The 21,737-nt window shown below is 42.2% G+C and overlaps 1 protein-coding gene across 2 annotated transcripts in view; it reads left to right on the plus strand.

Moving 5' to 3' along the window:
- LOC122558377 (fibroblast growth factor receptor-like 1) overlaps nucleotides 1-21,737 on the plus strand; it is a 172,067-nt gene that overhangs the window by 142,713 nt on the left and 7,617 nt on the right. Inside the window, exons 4-5 of one of the 2 annotated variants that reach the window (XM_043707006.1) lie at nucleotides 1,949-2,302; nucleotides 17,506-18,203. In XM_043707006.1, coding sequence (XP_043562941.1) covers nucleotides 1,949-2,302; nucleotides 17,506-17,897 — 746 coding nt within the window. In that variant the 3' untranslated portion in view covers nucleotides 17,898-18,203. Of the gene's footprint in view, nucleotides 1-1,948; nucleotides 2,303-17,505; nucleotides 18,204-21,737 lie in introns of those variants that run through there. The other variant, XM_043706925.1, reaches the window with a different exon arrangement.

Raw genomic sequence — 21,737 nt, forward strand, 5'->3', positions numbered from 1 at the left:
GATGCTGGTATGTTTGTGTGTGGATTTGGGTGAAGCTTGACAATACTTTCCACAATCCCATCAGTTACTGCTGCTCAACAATGATATAGAGAAAACGGCTCCTTTAGTGAGGTAGACAATGATGATTGTTGATATCCATAGATGATAATAATCAGCACAAACCTCCCAGAGAACAAAATAATTAAGATTTATCCCCGTGCTGAGGCTTGTTGTATATGTTCTGAGCTACCCACTCTCAAGGCAATCCTACAGGCAAACATGATTTCAGAATCTGGGAGCTAATTAGGCTTTTGTTAGAAAAACAACCTGAAGTTACAGTTACCTCACTGCCAGCTGGGAATCATGGTAGTTTGTTCATGAACAAAATTGAACAGTGCGGGCCTCAGGTTGGTTCTTCTTTTGTCCAAATGTTGAAACCGTGTGGAATTTAATGTCACTGGGGAGAAACTCAGGTTTTTCTCAGTGTAACCAGGATTTCTGTAAGGGCTTTGAAATATAATTTAAAAAAACTGTTTCATGCAAACAGCTGAATTCCAACAGAGCCTTGTTTTAAAGAAGTTGGATTCCTCAATTATGCAAATCTGCACTTTGATTATGGATTGGCCTAAGAGCCCAGAAGGTTTAACATAAATATTTAAAATAACTATTTTGCTTGAAAAGATTTCCAGGAGGTTTACTTTTCTCAGGAATCATGCAGTTAGAAATGATAGTGGGGTGCCTTTTGAGTGCTTCTAGCATTAGCTCCCTTCTTTGTATGTTCTTTTCGGTTCATATTGTCAGAGTTAACCCACTCTGCAACTGCAAATGATGGATTCAGACAATCCCTCATTCCTCTCTTTCTCTCAAACAGCCCATTAACAGTAAATGTTCAAGCCTTGCTCTTGAAGTTTAATTTCAACCGTCCAATTGCTGCTAACAACCCATAAAATCAATGAGGCCTTGCAATTCTCTGATATGACAGAGATAGCTGTATGTCTGCCAAGCTGGTAATTGGTTCATCAATGTCGGTAAAACCATGTCAGTAAAAGCATTGCAGCAAATACATTGACAAAGCAAAAGAAAATTGTAATGAATTGATTGTTTTTCTCTCCATCACCTAAATTAGTAGTTGAGGTGGCAGAATCCTTTCTAAACAAGCATTTGAAAGGCACTTACCTCCATCCACTTACCTCCATCCACTTACCTCCATTCTTTTGCCTCTTTTATTTATTGACTTTGTACTCTTGACTTTCCAGGAGTTTTATTGTTTGGATATTTGGATTGTATTCTTGACTTTACTCATTTTCTTTTTGTTTGAAGGTGAAATACTCCAGTCCTGACCAATTTTAATGATCCTCTGAATGATTTCTGAAACCTTGCCCCTCAGTATTACTGAGAGTGGAGAGAAGTTGGTTCATTTTCAGACCCTATTGCCCCAGTGCACATTCCTCAATGCTCTGCCTTGAGACAAGGTTCAACTTCTGAGTCAATCGATGCAGGATATTACATTTCTTTTTGGATTCTTCTCAAAGTGGAAGTGAAAATGCATCGTTAATATTCATTCCCTTTAGGAATCATTACTGTAGTTAATACTGTGTGCCTGCTTGTGAAAGTATTCCAATACAGGGGATGTAGTGTAATAGGCTGTGTCTGGTTTTAATGATTCCATTTGTAATAATGAGGTGCATTATTATCAAGACTTAACAAAATTCTTTTTTACCAAAATGAAATGCATGTCTACTTTTGGTGTCACATCTAATGAACCATGTCATATAGTCCTCAGCTGTATCCTGGTTTGTGCTTCAACTAGGATAATTTTGCTATAAGATTTCATAGCAAAAGTCTGTGTCACGGTTGTAGGGAAATACTGCTGCATTTTTTAAAGGCTGCACCATACGTGTAATTGTGCAGTAAGGTTTTCTGCAGTCAGTAAACGTTAACAATGGATCATTTGGCTTACCATTTGCAGAGACCACCAGGTCCAAACCCATTCTAACTGGAACCCACCCTGTAAACACCACTGTCGATTATGGAGGTACCACCTCTTTTCAGTGCAAGGTCCGCAGTGACGTTAAGCCTGTGATTCAGTGGCTGAAGAGAGTAGAGTACGGCAGCGAGAACAAGTACAACTCCACCATTGATGTTGGCGGACAGAAGTTTGTGGTGCTGCCAACGGGAGAGGTCTGGTCCAGACCTGATGGCTCTTACTTAAACAAACTGATGATCTCCCGAGCAAAAGAGGAGGATGCTGGGATGTACATCTGCTTGGGCGCCAACACCATGGGATACAGCTTCCGGAGTGCCTTCCTTACTGTGCTACCAGGTAGGCAGGCTCCTAATTCTCTCAGTAATGGCCTACTGGAAATAATGTCTATGCTCTTTCTAGATTTCAGCAGTGCATTTTGGCCTTGGATGCCTGAGATTTGAAGCTTTTGAAGTGTGGAAATCTGAGAATGGCCGGTTCCCTTTGGTACACTAAGATCCGTAGACCAACATGAGGCCTGAAAAGTCTCTCTCTGTTGCTAACGGCCAACACCCCCCCGCCATGCCGTCACACAGTATTAACAAAGTTACATGCAAACAAGTCCTGCTGGAATGTGTCTGATTGCCTCAAGTAATCATTCTGACTTTATGTTTAGTTTGGGAAATCTAGGTGAAGTGCAACGATTGAAAATTACGGTATCAAAAACCCACACACATGATATGGTAGGAAAATCAGAAATTGCTGGAAAAAAAACTCAGCAGGTCTGGCAGGAGGGAAAGCAAAGTTAATGTTTTGGGACCAGTGACCCTTCTTCAGAACTGCTAGGCCTGCTGAGTTTTACTAGCAATTGCTGATTTTGTTTCTGATTTTCAGCATCCGCAGTTCTTTGTTTTTTTTTTGATGAATGATACGGTAGTGATTATGTGATGAGTGGGGTGGGTTTTAAAGTTTGCCAACTATAGTGGTGGGTGCTGAGATACTGAGGATCCTCTCAATTTTGAAGGACTAAGAAAGAATGAATTATAGTAGGCGATTCTGCAATGAGCCTGGATTTAATGTGGCGAGTTCTTTGGAGGATTGAGAATCTCTTCTATGCGGTGGTTAATTTGAATCTAATATTTTAAAGCTGAAGAGTAGTGAGCATTCAGTTAGTTAGGCTTATCGTTTTGTGTGATAAAGGAATTAAAATGGGGACTGCCTTTAGGACTGTAGCAGCAGTTGACATAAACGTTTACAAGGTGTTTCAGCAACACGTCAATTATATGGGATGTTGGGGAAACATGCTTAGACTGCCTCCTCTACTTATTTCCCTCCCAGTAGGTGCATGATCCAACAATAGTGAGATGAACCAATTAACTGCACTGAATTTACATGGGCTCTCTTGGCTAACTGCTGAGTGAGAGAGAAGACCCAGCATAAACCTGACCTTGTTTGGATATATTTGGCAGGCATTGACTAAATACCAAGCATTCCTCAGGGGGAGAGAAGAGGCATAACGCCTGGCTGACAAATTTGCAGGGTCGTCATTCTGTTACCTAGCAATCAAGCCAAAAATTTAAGGACATCAGATTTCCCGATTTTTCTTTTCAGCTCAGACCCAATTGGCAGGTAGGGGACATGGGGAACAGCATTGACTGCCCACTTGTATATCAAAGTTAGCACTGGAGTTCAATAATTAGTGTAGATCCTAATTTAAAGAGCCTGTTTTGGGTGGGAATTTTGGGTGCTCATCTAAAGCAGTCTGAATTAGGCTCATCAATAGGTCTCAAAGATGCCCACCAGGTTACCCATTTGTTTCCAATTGGTTAGTAATCTTCCCTCAGTGGTTGGTTTTCAGTGTTTTTTTCTCTCTCTCAACCAGTGACCATAACAGAACAGAGAGAAAATATGTTTTTTTCTTTTCAATGTATTATGTATTAATATATTTATATGTATTAGGGATGGGTTTCAAAGTAGTATACCGCTCTGCCTTTTCACAATGAAGAATGACCTTTTAACCCATCCAGGTCACTCTGGATGAATGGCCTATCCTGTTTGGATACTCTGTTAAAAAGAAAATCTGGCTGATGGAATATAATGTGGGCAAATGTGAAGTTGTTCATGTCAGCAGGCAGAATAAGAAAGCAGAGAAAACCCGAAGAACTGCGGATGCTGGAAAGCAGAAACAAAAAACAGAAATTGCTGGAAAAACTCAGCAGGTCTGGCAGCATCTGTGCAGAGAAATCTGAGTGAACGTTTTGGGCTTAGTAACCTTTCTCCAGTACTGAGAGCTCTTCCACTCTGATTTTTCTCCACAGATGCTGCCAGACCTGCAGCGTTTTTCCAGCAATTTCAGTTTTTGTTCATTTAAAAAATGCAGTGTGTTACTTAAAAGGAGAATGACTGCAGGATTCTGAAGTGAATTACAAAACCATTAGCATGCAGGTACAGCAAGTAATTAAGTGGTTAATGGAATGCTATTCTTTATTACAAGCGAAATTGCACATTAATGTCATGCATTAGTTACACAGAGCATTGGTGAGACCACATCATTGGTACTGTGTGCAGTTTTGATCTTATGTAAGAAATAATGTAAATGAATTGGAGATAGTTGAGAGGAGGCTTATTAGATTGATAACTGGAATGGGTGGATATTTTATGAATTAGGATTGGACAGGCTGGACTTGAGTTTACAGTATCACAAGTATATAATGGTGTTGATAAGGCAGACATGTATGGGTGAGTCCAGAACAAGTGGGCGCTGTTTTTAAAATTGGCGATCACCCTTTTAAAATAGATCAGGATCATTCTTATCTTTTGAGGGCTGTGGGAATTGGGAATTTGCTGTCTCAGAATGTGGTGGCGGTGGGGTGAATCACTAAGATTTTTAAAGGAGAGATGGATTCTCGATGGGAAAGGAAAACATAGATTCTCTGGTAGAGGGGAATGTGGGATTTGGAACACAAGCAGATACCATTCTTTGAATGGCAGAACAGGCCTAAGGGGCTGAAAGGCCCACTTCTCATTTGCATTTTGGTTACCCACCCCTGATGACTGCCTCAGCCTTAGTTGTCTGGGGAGGAAGAACCAGCTGGGGCAGCCCTGAGCTGTGCCACAGGAGCAGAGGGCAAGTGTGCGAGGAAGATAGTGACAGAGGAGATCTCAGAGGATGGGGGTGGGATTGCACTGTCAAAAGGAGCCAGGGATTAAACTAACCTGCTGGAATGTTCCCTCCCTCTCCCCTGACCACCTCCCACTGCCCAGAAATGGCAGCCCTTAAGGGTTAGTCAGGAGTAGGAATGGATGGTGCTGCCCAGGCCTTGCCCTCCTCTTTGTAAAATCCCTGCCAGAACTGGGTGGGTAAGTTAGCTGCAGGAAGGGCACTTGCATTATTTTACCTTCCATACTGTTGCTGAACTGAAAATTAAAATATGGCCTAGTGTTTCAGGTTAATGAATAAGTTATCGTCAGAATTGTTCTGATGAAAAGCCTGAAATGTGAAACCTGTTTCTCCCCTTTTGTTTTCTATCTTCCCTTCAGATTTCCAGTATTTTGCTTTTGTAAGAGTGTAGAGGCAAGCTTAACCTTTCTGGAGAGGGGGGGGGGGGGAAACTGGTGTAAAACCAGCAATATTGATTTATCCCTCCTGGTTTTAATTTCCAGTGAATACATTTTTGTTAAGAGTCTGAAAAGAGTTGTTTAGTTCTGTAACTGCCAACACTGTGCGGAGATCCAAAGTGCTCGCTCTTAACAGTGGGCACTATAGATGAAAAAAAATTAATTTTTCCCTTTACCTTGATGAACAGGAAACTCCACTTCAGAGTAAATTGTGCTGAGCAAACAGGGCCAAGCTGGTTTGTTTTCAAAGGTTTAGGATACTGTAGAAAGTAATTTGTCACTGTACTTAGGACATGTTTGGGCTGCTTTGATGCTGGAAGCAATAGATCTACGTAATTACCGCATGAAAAGCTTCATGCTTTGAGAAATTATTTTGCAAAGAAGCATAATGGAAGGATTTAGTGCATGAACACTATGATGATTTTCGACCAGAATTTTACACAAATGTTTCGGTGGAATTGGTGCCAACATCTGTACTACCCAATGCAAAGAGCTGAAATGAGATTAATGATGTTGATTATATGTGAAACTGACAATGTGGAGTACAGTTTGTGCCTACACATGGTAGGATGTTATATTTGACTGTACGTAAGTTGAATGTTTACAGTGGAGAACATCCAGGAAAAAGGATTGCTGGTTCATTTTTCTCTAATAGCAGTCATCAGTGTTGAGGTAAAATCTTGCACAAGTCTCCCACATTAATCCAACTGCTTGGAAAGCTAAACTGTGTGAGGTATTTGCAGAAAACAAATTGCTAGATCTTAGCAAAATCATAATCGCGTGACCTTAATCTTTTGACCAGAATGCTTGCATTGTTGAAAAATAGTGTTAGGCATCCCAGCAGAGACAACATTGCTTATCTTTTTTTGGAACTATAGTAGAATTGGAAATTTAGGCAGATTGATCTTTCTTTTTTTCGGGCATTGTTGAAGGCTTGGGCGTTCAGGTTCTTCAGAATATGAGTGTTACTCAGAATCTTTAAGAACAATGAAGTGCATTGAAATGGTTTTACAATATAAGGTAACTTTTCAGCAATATTTATTTGAGGTACCCAAACACGTTACCTCATCCTTTTTAGTTTCAGCTGTGGCTCAGTGAAGTGTGGGAGCATAGGACTTCTGAGCAGGATTAGTCCATTTGACATTTCCAATCTGCTCCACCATTCAAAAATGGAGGAAGACACACAACAGGAAACTACAGGCCTGATAGTTCAACATCTGTCAGAGGAAAAAATAGTCAAGATATTAAGAATGACATTATAGCAGGACTTTCGAATAACTGCAAGGTAATCAGGTAGAATCAACATGATTTTGTGAAAGGGAAATCATGTTTGACCAAAGTATTAGAGATTTTGTTTGCGGAGGTAACACATGCTGTGAATCAAGGGTAAAATGGTGGAAATGCTGTACTTGGATTTCCCAAAGGCATTTAATAAGGCGCTGCGTCAAAGGATATTGTGGAAAATAATAGCTCATGGTGTAAGAAGCAGAAGATTGGCAAGGAAAGAAGATTAGCTGGCTAACAGACAGCAGGCATAATTGGGTCATTTTCAGATTGGCAAGATGTGAAGCATAGTGTGCCCTGAGGGATCTGTTCTAGGATCTCAACTGTTTATATAGATAATAAATGATTTAAGAGGACAGAACAGTATGATTGCAAAATTTGCTGATTACACCAACATAAGGGAGAAGGTAAGTTGTGAAGAGGGAGCAACGAGATATGAAAAGCTATAGGCTAATTGAATGGACAAAGATATGGCAAATGGAGTATAATGTGGGAAAATATGAAATTGTCCATTTTGGCAGGAAGCTTAAAAAATAAGCTTATTATCTAAATGGCGAGCAATTGCAGAGCATTGAGATGGAGAGATTTGGATTTCCTCATGTATGAGTCACAAAAAGCACAGCGAGTAATTCGGAAAGTGAATAGAATCTTATCATTTTATTGAGAGGGGAATCGGTCAGTTTTGATCAGCGCACCACTTGTCTTAGAGTCATTTTTCCCTTTATTCTTGCTAATTCAAAAGGTTAGGTGAATGAACTATGAAAAAGATTTGAAGCTTAAATTTTACATTTCAGAAGGGGTAGTCATCAGAAATTACAAAGTGGTAAACAGGCAAGACCAAGTTACTACTCTGTCAAAAAGGTAGGAGCAAAAGGCATACATGGAGATTAATGCCAAGCTAATTTAGAACAGGCAGAGGCCAACATATTCTTAACACAACAAGAATATCAAGCATCACCAGTTGTAATGCTCTGCTTCATTTAGTCTTTAATGTAAAATTTACAAGTAGCTACATTTGATGCTTGGGAAAATAAAATGAACTGTTAGTACAGCAAATTTGGGAGTATTAACACTGACCTGAGTTAACTGGTTGTTATCGGTTCTAAACCCTGTAAATATGTAAATACTTTGTAATAGAGGGGTTAACAAGCTGAGACAACAATAGTTGGTTCACGAATTGAAGTTAGCTTCCCTGGTGAGAGAAGAAAGGGCAATGCTTCTAATTTCTCATGCTTTTTGATAAATCTTTTAGTTTGTTGGAAGTACGATGTATTTTGTGGATTGTAGGAATAGGAAATTAGTTAACCATATTTGGATGGGACAGGATTTTGAAAAGGATTCAAACTTGCTGAATTGGTAAAACATGTCAAACCTCCAGTGGAGTGGCAGTAGTCTGAGAGAAGGGGATTAGCATGGTGCTATTTACAATGTGCAGAAGTGAGTTCGACCTGGCATCAGAAACACAATGACCCGCTTACACTGATGATTCAAAGGTAAATTACAAAAATTCTCTTTTTGTTTTGGAGGATGTTTCACATCCTCAGTATGACTCAGTGTGTCACAGCCAAGTAAATATTTTTGAAGTTTAGTCACGGTTACAACAGAGGTAAACACAGGAAGCAATTTTCACACAAGATCCCTCCAGCAGTCAATGAAATAAATCAGTGGTGTGTGAATTTCGTGATATTGGTTGGGTAAGAAAAATGCTAGCCATGACACTGGTGGGATCTACTGTCCTCCTTCAAGTAATGTTTGGGACATACAGGTTAAGAGCAGGCATTGGTCATTCAGTCCCTTGAGCCTACTCTGTCCTTTAATTAGCTCATGACTAATCTGATGCTAACCTCAGTTCTTTTCCCACCTTGCCAACAATCTATCCACCTTTGCCTTAAAAGTATTCAAAGACTCTGATTCCACTGCCTTCTCAGTGAGAGAGTTTCAAGCTCTCACGATCCTCTGGGAAAATCCTGCTTTATTTCTTTTTATAAAAAGGCAATCCCTTACTTTTTGATCCCCTCATTCCAGATTCTCCCACAAGAGGAAGCATCCTTTCCATACATGCTGTGTGCAAACACCTCAGGATCCTGAATGTTTCAGTCAAGTTGCTTTACTAACCTCTTGCCTTACTAACCTTCAGCCTAGTCTGTCCAGCCTTTCTCCGTCAAAGAGTGTGCTGCTGGAAAAGCACAGCTGGTCAGGCAGCATCTGAGGAGCAGGAGAATCAATGTTTTGAGCATAAACCCTTCATCATTCCTGTTGAAGGCCTTATGCTCGAAACATTGATTCTCCTGCTACTTGGATGCTGCCTGACTGGCTGTGCTTTTCCGACGTCACACTCTTTGACTCCGATCTCTAGCATCTGCTGTCCTTACTTTCTCCTTATTAAACAACTCGTCTATTCCAGGTATTAGTCTGGCACATTTTCTCTGTACTGTTTTCACTGCATTTACATAATCTATAAATTGATTGAGCTGTACTTGGAGCTTCAGGTATGTTTCTGTGAGACTCAAAGAAATCATGATTTTGAGACTCACTATGTCAACAGTAATCCTCCTATCTTAAAGACCAGGCCAGGGGGTCATTTTAATGACTTGACCTAAATCGCTCTGAGTGTTGTTGAGGGGGTCCAGCACTGAAGTATGTGGCACTGGAGAGCCAAGATTGCAGCCCAGGCTGAGCATGCTTTCGGAGATGGGGTTTGGGTGGTGAGGCAGCAAAATCCATGTGCTGACAGCCCACCACCATCTTCCTGCCCATCTCTGAGCTGACCCTCCTAATCGATTGACAGTCTGACGGCCATATTTAAAAAGTTAATTTTAGGTTCATTAGTGAGCTTTTTGACTAGGTTAATATGACTGCCTGCACCATTATACATCTGATGTAGGCAGGATGGTGTAGGTTGCTTTTTGTGGCTCAGATGAGAAAGGAAAGGAAGGAAAAGAGACTGTTTGTTGTTGTGGGTGGGATATCCTTTGTGCACGGGGCCACAAGGATCAACCCCTCTTTCTCCTCCACCCCCTAACTAGCTTCCCATTCCAACTCCACCCCCACCTCCACCCCCTGTACCTCAGCCCACCCCAACTTGCTACTCGTAGGAAGTCCCATTTATGACCGATCCAGATTTTCCTGGTAAGGGAAAAGGACAGCATGATTCCCGCAGCCATGAAATCTGAACCAGTCTTGAACATTGGATGGGTCCTTTTTTGTTTTATCCCTACAATGTGGAAACAGGCCATTAGGCCCAACATGTCCACACCGACCCTCCAAAGAGTAACCCACCCTGACCCGTTCCCCTACCCTATTACTCTACATTTACCTTGACGAATGCACCTAACCTACACATCCCTAAACTCTATGGGCAGTTTAGCATGGCCAATTCACCTAACCTGTATATCTTTGGATTGTGGGTGGAAACCGGAGCACCTGGAGGAAATCCACACAGACACAGGGAGAATGTGCAAACTCCACACAGACAATCACCTGAGGTGGGAATTGAACCTGGGCCCCAGGTGCTGTGAGGCAGCAGTGCCGCCTTAATCCACTTATGGGTGTAATCAATTAATGGAGTAGACCGAAGCCCTATTCAAGGCTGCAATAATCTGAATTATTAAAATGCCTAACTCTAAAATTAAAAATATTACTTCTGTCTAACAGATTTTTGTTTTTACTTAAAGAGACCCTCTGTTGCATTGCTGTGACAGTGCATTGGGAAACGTGTGGCATCTGGTAATGGAGTTTAGTTGAAGCTGTTTAGTTTGACTGTTCTCCAAGGATTATTTTGTCACCAAGTCTTTGGCAGAGTTTCAGAAGCTACAGTTATCACAATAGGGGGTTCTGAGTTCAGTTTGTTGGACAACCTAAAGACTATTAAATGATTAGCTGTGGTGATGTGAGATCCAAATAGAAATGCTTATTCTTTTTGAAGAGATTAACCACTTGAGACTTAACAGTTTGGAATGGATTTTATGAATGGGAGTTATTTTCCACCCACTCTCTCAATCATAGATTGTTAGCGTTTCCTTTTCATTCCTGCATGGCTCCTGAGGTATGTCCAGGGTGGATAGAAAGTGAATGGTTGTGGAGGTGGTAAGGGGGTGGGGAGGGGTAGGTTTGGGTGGGGGGAGGACAGGATGGTTCCATAGGGATGTGTGTGGGCAGAGGCTAGAATTAGCATAAGAGGTCATGGGGGTAAGTGGATATCAGAGTTAGAAAGTGGAACAGCGATAACCAACTGAGACAAAGTCACAGAACTAGGAGACCCATTCTCTCCAATCCATCTTGGCACTGACCCACAACCGTAGCTGTCCACATTGTGTCTTGGGACTCACCTCCCAAGTGAGATTTGTGTGTTTCAGGGTACTCTTTACCAAGTTGGTCCGGCGACATATGTGTCTGTGGCTACCTTTACTGTACCTTTTTTCCAACTTTCCATCAATGGGGAATGCAGATTAGAATGTCTAAGTGAGGCACAAAGGAGGGAACCTGAATTAAGAATGTTTGTGAGGAATACAAGGTATGGGACGAGAGAGGATTTTGCTGAGAATTTGCAAATTTTACTATTTCCCACAGCAGTTGTTGTTTTATGAAAAATAACCTCTTTGTCTTTTAGTGTAAGTTATTTCAGTCAGTTCCATTCCTCTTTAGCTTTGGCAGGTTCCTAGCCTATGAAATTCCTTACTCCCTTGTTGCAAGAGAAATGAATCAGTGAAAGTTGGGGAGCCTTAACATTAAATTGACTTGTTGGCACTTCCCTTAATGTGAAACCTTACAGCTATAAGCATGTGGTTTATACTCCTTATAACACTTCAAAGTGTGAGTTCACCTCTTATCTGGGTGCAAACTACCAGGTGATATGTTGGCTGTGCCGACCATATTTTGTCATGGCCATAATCAGCAGCAATTTTTAATCTTCTGTAAGAAGGTAGTTTTAAAAAAAAATTAAATGCTCTGTTTAATCTGCTTCACTGACATTCTGGCTGCACATAAACTTGTGTCCAATCTTTTTGATGTGGAATATTAAAATGGTAATTCCTAAAATGTGCACAACCTTATTATGTCGATGAAGCATCCCGATAGAATGCAAACCACAAACACAGACGCCCAACATGCACGCACACGTGCACACGTGCACACACACACACACACGCACACGCACGCATGCATACACTCAAAACACATACATACACGTGTGGATGGACACACACATGCACACCCCAATTTATTTTATTCGATGTTAACAAGGAGTAGGAATTTCCCTCTGTTATAATGTTCCTAAATCTGTTCCTAAAAACCAAGGACTTTTCAGCTAAAGCTCCAAGTCATTTTCTTTTATAGATGAGGCCAATGGAAAATATTAAAGTGTGGTTTGAATGTGTTTTTTTTTACTCTCTACTTTTTCATGAGACAATCTCCTGGATCTGAGTGGCTTGCTACGCTATTTCAGAGGGCAGTTGAGTCAATCACTTTGCTGTGGATTAGAATCACATGTAGAGACCAGGTAAAGATGGCAGTGGTCCTTCCCTAAAGGCCATGAGTGGATCAGCTGGGTTTTAACAGCAATCAATCATTACTGAGTTAAAAAATCACACAACACCAAGTTATACTCCAACAGGCTTATTTGGAAGTACAAGCTTTTGGAGCACTGCTCCTTCTAGTAGGGCAGCATCACAGGACACCGAGATTATAACTATCTGACAAAGAAATGGTGCTCCAAAAGCTAGTGCTTCCAAATAAACCTGTTGAACTATCACCTGGTGTTATGTGATTTTTAACTTTATCCATCCCAGTCCATCACTGGCACCTCCACATCATGGCTACCATTACTGAGACTAGTTTTAGATTTTAATTCCACTAGCTGGCATGGTGGGGATTTGAACCACTGGTCCCCAGAACATTAGCCTGGGCTTCTGGATCACCAATTCAGAGATTCAGTCACCTTTTGGGGAGGTAAAGATACCTTTTCTCATTGGTCGCCATAGTAGCTGTGTAACAAACCTTATGCCCACTCTTTTTAAAGGCATTTCCAGTGGTGAGCTTTGTGTTGTGACTGGACAAGAAGTCTGGTAAGGCCTACCTTTGCAGTGCTGCATCTCTATGCAATTGTTGATCAGACAGGAGAGTTTCTTTCTTGGCCAGTTGAATCACTGCTTGTTAAATGCACAACTAACCACACTAATATTAATCTTTCTACCTTACCAAACTTACCAAGTAAGCTAAATGTCAAGAATTTCGATATCGACATCAGACTGATTATTTGGTGACTTCACCTTGCTCTCAACAACATCGAGAGGCATGTTCCATGGACACCAGCCACATGTTCCCCATGTCCTGACCTATGAGTCCTCATGGCCCATCTCCAATCTATTTACAGTGCTCTTCTGCACTTCAATACTGCGGCTTGGGTTCACCAGCTACTAGCATTGTATTGCTTTGCTCTCAGGGCCTCACACCCAGCTCATGGAATGGACCAGGCCTCATTTCTGAGTTTCACTTTTTGTCATAGCTCTAACGAGCTCTCAGCCTACCTGACTACTCACTGCGTACAGTGCCGTTTTACTGTTTATTGCAGACACAAAACCAGGAAACTTGTTATGGTTGTCAGCAGTCTTCAGGCTTATCAAGAGGGATAGCCTTCACCTAGGGGCTTCCAACACAGTAAGTCCAGCACAACCTCCAATACCAGTCCACGGACATGGTCATTCAACCATTTGGAGCGTTTGCAGTTGGGAAAAGGGATAAGGTGCTGACTGTCAGGGAGCCCACCATTTATAGAGTTACAGTGTCATACAGCACAGAAACAAACCATTTGGTCCAACCAGTCCGTGCCAAACATAACCCCAAACTAACCTAGTCCCACCTGCCAGCTCCTGGCCCATATCCCCCCAAATCTTTCCTATTCATGTACTTATCCAAATATCTTTTAAATGTTGCAATTGTGCCCCACATCCACCACTTCCTCAGGAAGTTCATTCCACATGCGAACCACCTTTATCTTGTGCCATATTGTGAGCACTATTCCTTTTGGAATGGGATGGAGACAGATATAAGAGATGAAAGCAGGGGATTAATTTTGATTCAGGTAGGAAGCTGTTCTGAGTGAGTGAGTGAGTAGGCAGCATAGACAGTATGCAGGGTTAATGGTGTTGGCAGTTGGGGGTCGGTGAGAGTGAGTGAAGGAAGATGTTGCAGCCAGTACTGAGAGTGTTGGAGCATGGGCCATGGGGGGAGCTGGCTACAGTAGCAGAAATCACTTGAGGTTGTGTTCTACAGCACAGAGAAAGATCCTTCGGCCCAGTCAAAAGTGACCACCTAACTATTCTCATCCCATTTTCCAGCACTTGGCCCATAACTTTGAATAATTTCAGTTAAAAATCACACAACACCAGGTTATAGACCAACAGGTTTATCTGGAAGCACTAGCTCTTGGAGCACCACCTGATGAAGGAGCAGAGCTCCAAAAGCTGGTACTTCCAAATAAACCTGTTGGACTATAAACTGGTGTTGTGTGATTTTCAACTTTGTCCACCCCAGTCCAGCACTGGCACCTCCACATCTTGAATACCTTGGCATTTCAAGTGCACATCTAAACGTTATGAGGGTTTCTACCTGTACCTCACAGGCTGAGAGTTTCAGATTCCCACCACCCTTTGGGTTAAAGCTTTCCATGCGTCTCCTCTAAACCTTACAACCAATGTGGGACCTGAACCCACAGCTCTTAAGATTGACTCTCCTGTTCTATTGACTGAGCAAGCCTGCATCCTGCCGGCTGATATCGAAGAGGAGATGGTGCTGCTGACTTCAGCAGAGTGGAGAATGGAAAGGGTACAGAAGAGATTTATTGCAACAATACCAAAGCTAAGAGGCTTTAATCATGTGCAGGCCTTACTCTCTGAGTTACATGTGGTGTCACTCTCTGCACAGCATCAGTCAAGGGATGCCTCCTATTCAGAAGGCTTTCCTCTTCCTCTTTATACATCGATTGGATTTGACAGTTGTGAAAGGGAGAAGTGTTAGCTTTTGGTGAACAAACAGTGAGTCATCTCTGTAAACTTACAATGTTCCAATCTGTCATTGATCTCTTTGGGGATGAATTTTTAAGAGTTCAGACTGGAGGGTTGATAGTTAAGGTCTGCGTATCCTCCAGGCTTATGCAGCAATCTTGTTCTTTTATTGATTCATGGGATGAGGGTGTCACTTGCTACGCTAACGTTCATTACCCAGAGGGCAGTTAAGGGCCACTCACATTGCTGTGGGTTTGGAGTCACATGTAGGCCAGACCAGGTAAGATGGCAGATTTCCTTCTCTAAAGGACATTAGTGAACCCGATGGGATTTTCCTGACAATCCGCAATGGATTCATGATCATTATTGGATTCTTTCTTTCCACAGAATTGTTGAATTCGCACTCCCTCCATCTGCCAAGGCCTGCTTCTAACCTGGGTCCACAGAACATTAGATGCAAAAACAGAAATTGCTGGAAAAGCTCAGCAGGTCTGGCAGCATCTGTGGAGAGAAATCAGAGTTAATGCTGAAACTTTAACTCTGATTTTTCTCCACAGATGCTGCCAGACCTGCTGAGCTTTTCCAGTGATTTCTGTTTTTGCCTCTGATTTACAGCATCTACAGTTCTTGCGGTTTCTTCAGGATCTGGACCAGATGGGTCAATGGGCTGAGAAGTGGCAGATGGAGTTTAATTCAGATAAATGCGAGGTGCTGCATTTTGGGAAAGCAAATCTTAGCAGGACTTATACACTTAATGGTAAGGTCCTAGGGAGTGTTGCTGAAAAAAGAGACCTTGGAGTGCAGGTTCATAGCTCATTGAAAGTGGAGTCACAGGTAGATAGGATAGTGAAGGAAGGCGTTTGGTATGCTTTTCTTTATTGGTCAGAGTACTGAGTACAGGAGTTGGGAGGTCATGTTGCGGCTGCACAGGACATTGATTAGGCCACTGTTGGAATATTGCAAGCAATTCCGGTCTCCTTCCTATCGGAAAGATGTTGTGAAACTTGAAAGGGTTCAGAAAAGATTTACAAGGATGTTGCCAGGGTTGGAGGATTTGAGCTATAGGGAGAGGCTAAACAGGCTGGGGCCGTTTTCCCTGGAGCATCGGAGGCTGTTATAGTGCTTTACAAAATGATGAGGGGCATGGATAGGGTAAATAGGCAAAGTCTTTTCCCTGGGGTCGGGGAGTCCAGAACTAGAAGGCATAGGTTTAGGGTGAGAGGAGAAAGATATAAAAGAGACCTAAGGGGCAACGTTTTCACACAGAGGGTGGTACGTGTATGGAATGAGCTGCCAGGGGATGTGGTGGAGGTTGGTACAATTGCAACATTTCAGAGGCATTTGGATGGGCATATGAATAGGAAGGGTTTGAAGGGATATGGGCTGGGTGCTGGCAGGTGGAACTAGATTGGGTTGGGATATCTGGTCGACCTGGACGGGTTGGACTGAAGGGTCTGTTTCCATGCTGTACATCTCTAAGACTCTATGACTATGAGAACATTACCTGGGTCTCTGGATTGATAGTCTAGTGATAATGCCACTAGGCCTCCCCTAATCTGTAATGAGGGTGGTGCAGAGGTTTCCCTGAAACATGGCTATATCACAGGAATGAGTTCAGTCATCTCAATTTCTAGCACTCTCCTCCAATCACAGTGGCCCTTTGCAGTGCTTCCCCATCACCTGTCAATGCCATTCTCTGCACTTGCTACTTGCCTAACTTCCCAACCCATGGCTGCTACCTTCGAGATATCATCATTCCTTCAGTGTCACTGGGTCAAAATCCTGAAATGCCATCCCTAATGGCCTTGTGGATTTATTTATAGAAGACAGACTGCAGTATGTCAAGAGATGAGAGCACATGATGAACCCTGGCCCTTTTCCTGTGACTGTTGCCTGTTAGAATGTCAAGCCTTGTCCTGTGTCAAAGGTGAGAGTATCAGTGCTAGAGCAGTGAGGGGTTTTGGGAATGCACCTGGTGGGCTAGAATATTATCACCAATGTGAGGAGCTGAAGCATGTCATAGCCCTTTTGGTGGGGAGATAGTCTTCATACTTTACCACCTCTGCCCACTCTTTCCAGGCTAGTACCTGTAAAATCTCTTGGTACTGGCAGATGGAAGACGCCCTCTTCCTGTCAGCCTCCTGCAATGAAACCTGGGTGAGGGCTATGTGGGATGAATAGTTTCTCCTGTATCTTCCATTGTCCTCAGAGATCGTTGATTTTAACCAAAATACATTGTGACTGTAAGGGGTGCAGGCAGCATTTAAGTCATGAGGTGCCAATCGCCAGGGACAGGCAGCTCCCCCCTCTTATTTTCACGAAGGAGGCTGGTGGAAGAGCATGAAACTGGGCTCAAGCCCAGGCCTACATGCGATTTCACTGGAAGCAACTTCTACACTGGAAATCTCGATGTGATTACAATAGCGGGAACAGAACCTATCATTGGGTTCAAGGGGGATGTGAATAAATATTTGAAGAACACAGTAGCTGGAGAGTTTTGGGACATGGGACTGGATATCAATGGATAGTGCTGTCAGAGAGCTGGCACCGGTATGACTAACTGACTTGCCTCCTTTTGCATTCCTTGATTCCTATGTCAACATAGTCACTTGTTGGATACTTTCTCAGCAATCCTAATAGTGTGCTGGTTCTCTCCCACAGATGCCAATTATACTCTTTCGCCCTGGAATAACTCTGTCTCCTTTGCCAATTTCTCAAATGTGGGCAATGGCATTAGGCCCAGCACTCACCCTGATATCTCCAATGCCAGCAGTGATCCGTCAGGTGGTTCAGATGGCACAACGGAAGTGCCAGCAACAAGACACAGTGTGCAGTCTCGTAGATCCAGGATTCAGTCATCTTTAGAAACAAAGGGGACACACCTCACAGAATCAGTGGACCAACATGAAGAGTCTTATGCTATTATCCACACTGGCCTGCCTAAGTTGATTGGTAGTTTCACAGATACTCTTTACAAGCTAGCTGACAGATACACTTATGTACAAAAGTTCAACACTGCATTAGACAGTGTCTTGAGCATATTGCCCCAGTGATGAGTGACTAACAAGGCAATAAATCATCCCAGTTGGCCATGCCAGCTACATGGGCAGAGTAATGTGACCCATGGAGCCAGTCTGGACATGACCCCTTGCAGACGGGCCACACCTCAGTAATCCTTCCCAATGTCAGAACACTGATTCAATAGCAGAGATATTCATCCATTAACACCATCAATCAACTATCTCAATGTCCAGAAAAAAACAATCCTGACATACAATGTTTGCACCTCAGCACATAAATTAGAAAGCACTTGGAGATTTTCTGGGCCCTGTGACAGAATAAAGATTTCTTTAACTTGATTTCTCTTTGTCCAGTGTTTTCTTTTAAACTCTTGTCTAAATTTCACAATCACACAGCGACAGGTTACCGACCAGTAGAGGGTTAATCTGCCCACAATGTGATTAGCCTCAAGAGGAAAGTCTTAAGGTTGTTTAGGAATACACTGTGTTCCCCAAACACTTTGAAAAGTACTGAAAACTCACCTTGAATAATTCATCACCCTTATGACAGAGAAGAAGAACCTGCAGTCATGTTGCGTCTCTAGGTAGCTGCTGTGATTTGATTGATGGCACGGTTTCCTTTTAAATTGGATGGGTTCGGGTCCCACTTCAGGCTGAGACTCCATGTCTGTGCTATCCTTTTGGATGAGATTTTAGGCCATATACCCATCTAGTCTGAGGTGGAGGTACAGGAAGATATCACTGACATCTCACTTGTTGATACTCCACTCCCACCTTAAATTCTAACTCCCTTTAATACTGAAGCACGTAGCACTGTGCCTACCTGCTGCAGGATTCACTGCTGTAACTCACCATGGCTCATCTGACAGGACCTTCCTAACCCCAACTTATATCTTCGAGAAGGACAAAGGCAATTTCCCCTACAAGCCTCACAAGACTCTAACTTCTAAATAGATTACTGTTCCTTCACATTTGCTGGGTCAAAATCCTGAAATTCTCTTCTGAACAACACAGTGAGTGCCTCTATACTGCATGAACTGCAGTAGATCAAGAAATCAACTCACTGTCACCTTTTCCAGGGCTATTAGGGATGGACAATAAATGCTGACCTAGCCAGTGATGCCAGCATCCTATGAACAAATAACATAATGGCAGATCCTTTATTCTTTACTCATTGATGCAAATAAGGTTCTACCAATGTTTATTTTGTTTGCATCATAGATTGAAGAACGGTATAGCACAGATCATGCTATGAAATGGGCCTGAAACTAATGGCTGCTTGCTCTACCTCATATTGTGGAGCGAGAGGTGTGCTCCTTCCACCCGTATAACCTTAGAAGAGACACATACAGCAAATTTCCACTCTACCTTTTTGATAGGGTGAAGATCAAGGGTGATCACAAAGGCCCAATAGATTAAAGAAGGTTAACTAAGCCCCCTCGGAAATTAATTATCTTGTCCATTAGATTTCCGAAGACTTTGACTAGGCACAGAATGCTGGGCCCAGGATAACTGAATGATACACTGGACAGAATTCTCAGAGCTCTTAGGCACGAATTGGCTAGGGCTATGGGAGTTGACCCTGTTTCTGCTTTTAGTCAGGATTTCTTACAGGTTTTTCATGGGACATGAACCCAGCTTTAAAGTCCTACCTTTCATCAATCTATTTGAAAGAAAGGAATTAATGCATATTGTAGTACAACACACAGAGAGATAACACTTAGATATGTTTTCTGCTTTAATATTGCAGTGCGTAATTGCTAGACTGTGAGTTATTCTTCTGAAGAAACATACTATCTATATTATCGAACTTCCATATCTAAGTATATTTCCGGTGCTCTGTGACTTTCTTTTAATCGAATCATAAAAAGTTAAACCACAAGAAATGGGGACAGGAGTAGGCCATTCAGCTCCTTGAGCCTGCTTCACCATTTAGTAGGATCATGGCTGATCCTACATTCCTCATGTCCACTTTCCTGCCCTTTCCCCGCAACCCTTGATTCCCTGACTGATCCAGTAGCTATCTATCTCAAGGACTCTGCCCCACAGCTCTCTGTGGTAAGGATTTCCAACCCTCTGAGAGAAGAAATTCCTTTTCATCACAGGTTTAAATTGGCACTCCTATTCTGAGACTATGCCCTCTGATCCTAGACCCATGAGGGGAAACATCATGGTCCATAAGGTGAAATATCATCTCAGCATTTACCCTGTCAAGCCCCTTAAGAATTCTATATGTTTCAATGAGATCACCTCTTATTTCTCTAAATGCCAATGATTAGAATCCCAAATTGTTTAATCTTTGCTCAAAAGACAATCCCTCCCTACCAGGGATCATCGTAGTGAAACTTCTTTGAACTGCTTCCAATGAAATGATGTCTATCCTTAAATAAGGGGACCAAAACTGCTCACAGTATTTCAGATGTGGTCACACCAGCACCTTGTACGGTAGCAGTAAGACTTCCCTACTCTTATACCCCAAACCTCTTGAAGTAAGAGCCATTAGCCTTCCTGATTGCCTGCTGTACCTGTGTGCAAGCTTTCTGTGCTTTGTGCACAAGGACCCCACAAGGTGGTTCATGTTTTGCCTGCAGACAGAGATGAAGGATTTCTTCTGTCAGAGTGTAGTGAACCTGTGAAATTCTTTGCCACAGAGGACTGTTCATTAATCTAGAAACAGAGAAGACTGGAGCAGGAATAGGGAGTTGACTCCTCGATCCTTTCAGTGTGATCATGGCTGATCATCAAGCTTAATAGTTAATTAAGTAATTCAAGGTTGCGATAGACAGATTTTTAATCAGTAAAAGAATCAAAGGATATGGGAAAGAGGTAGGAAAGTGGAGGATTTTCAGATCAAGTGCAACCTCATTGAGTGGTGCAGCAGACTTGACGGGCTGAATGGCCTACTTCTCCTCTGCGTATGGTTTGCTGGCTCATTTGCTGATCTTAAAAAAATGATTGGTGGAAGGGAGTGCGAAATCCTGCAGTTCTTCGACAATCACCTCCAGCTACTGAAACAAACTCACTCGGCTTTGGCAATCAACCTCTGATCATAACTCAAATGACCAGGCTGAATCAGTTACCAGCTTGTACGTCAACAGTGACCTCCATGGGCTCAGTCTTCGATCCTGGCAATGCATCTGGCTTGACCGAAGAGCCAGTATTGACTGAGGTCACCTTTGACACTGAGCCTCTGCTGAATCTGAATTAAAACTAAAATAAAAATAAAAAATAAAAATAAAAATGTTTTATTTAAGATCCTATTACTCACACATTTCTAACCATAAATCCATCTCAGTCTTCCATTAGCTTTGGTAGTGTGGTCCCAGTCTAATGTAGACTGTTCAGCATGGCTTTTCTTTTAGTTAAATACATTTGGACAAAGCACTGCTTCCAATTAAAAAAAATCAGAAATGCGCAACAGATCTGGCAACTCTGACGAAAGGTCATTGATCTGAAAGCCACATAATCCGCCTGACCTGTTAAGTATTCCCAGAATTTTCCATTTTTGTACAGAACACTTTGTGACTCTTACAGAGTTAATGAGTTTCAACATCCCTTGATAGTGTCAGGTTTCTTTGTGCTATCTGAAAACAGGTGGAACAGACCAAGCGATATTTGATGTAGGTGTTCAAAATTATAAGGATCTTTGGTTGGGATGAAGTTGTTCCCACTGACATGCACAAAGGATAGTTGGCAAGAGAAAAAGTTAGGAGAGATAAGGATTATATTTAATGCTGATTCAGAATGCACAGTTGGAGAGGATGATGGAAACAGGTGGAGTAGTAACTCTCAAAAGAAAATTGAATATGTACTTGAAGAGGAGCAACATGCAGAGCTATAATTAAAGAATAGAGGGATGAGACTAACTGGATA

The sequence above is a fragment of the Chiloscyllium plagiosum genome, chromosome 1 (assembly GCF_004010195.1).
Source record: "Chiloscyllium plagiosum isolate BGI_BamShark_2017 chromosome 1, ASM401019v2, whole genome shotgun sequence".
NCBI lineage: Eukaryota > Metazoa > Chordata > Chondrichthyes > Orectolobiformes > Hemiscylliidae > Chiloscyllium > Chiloscyllium plagiosum.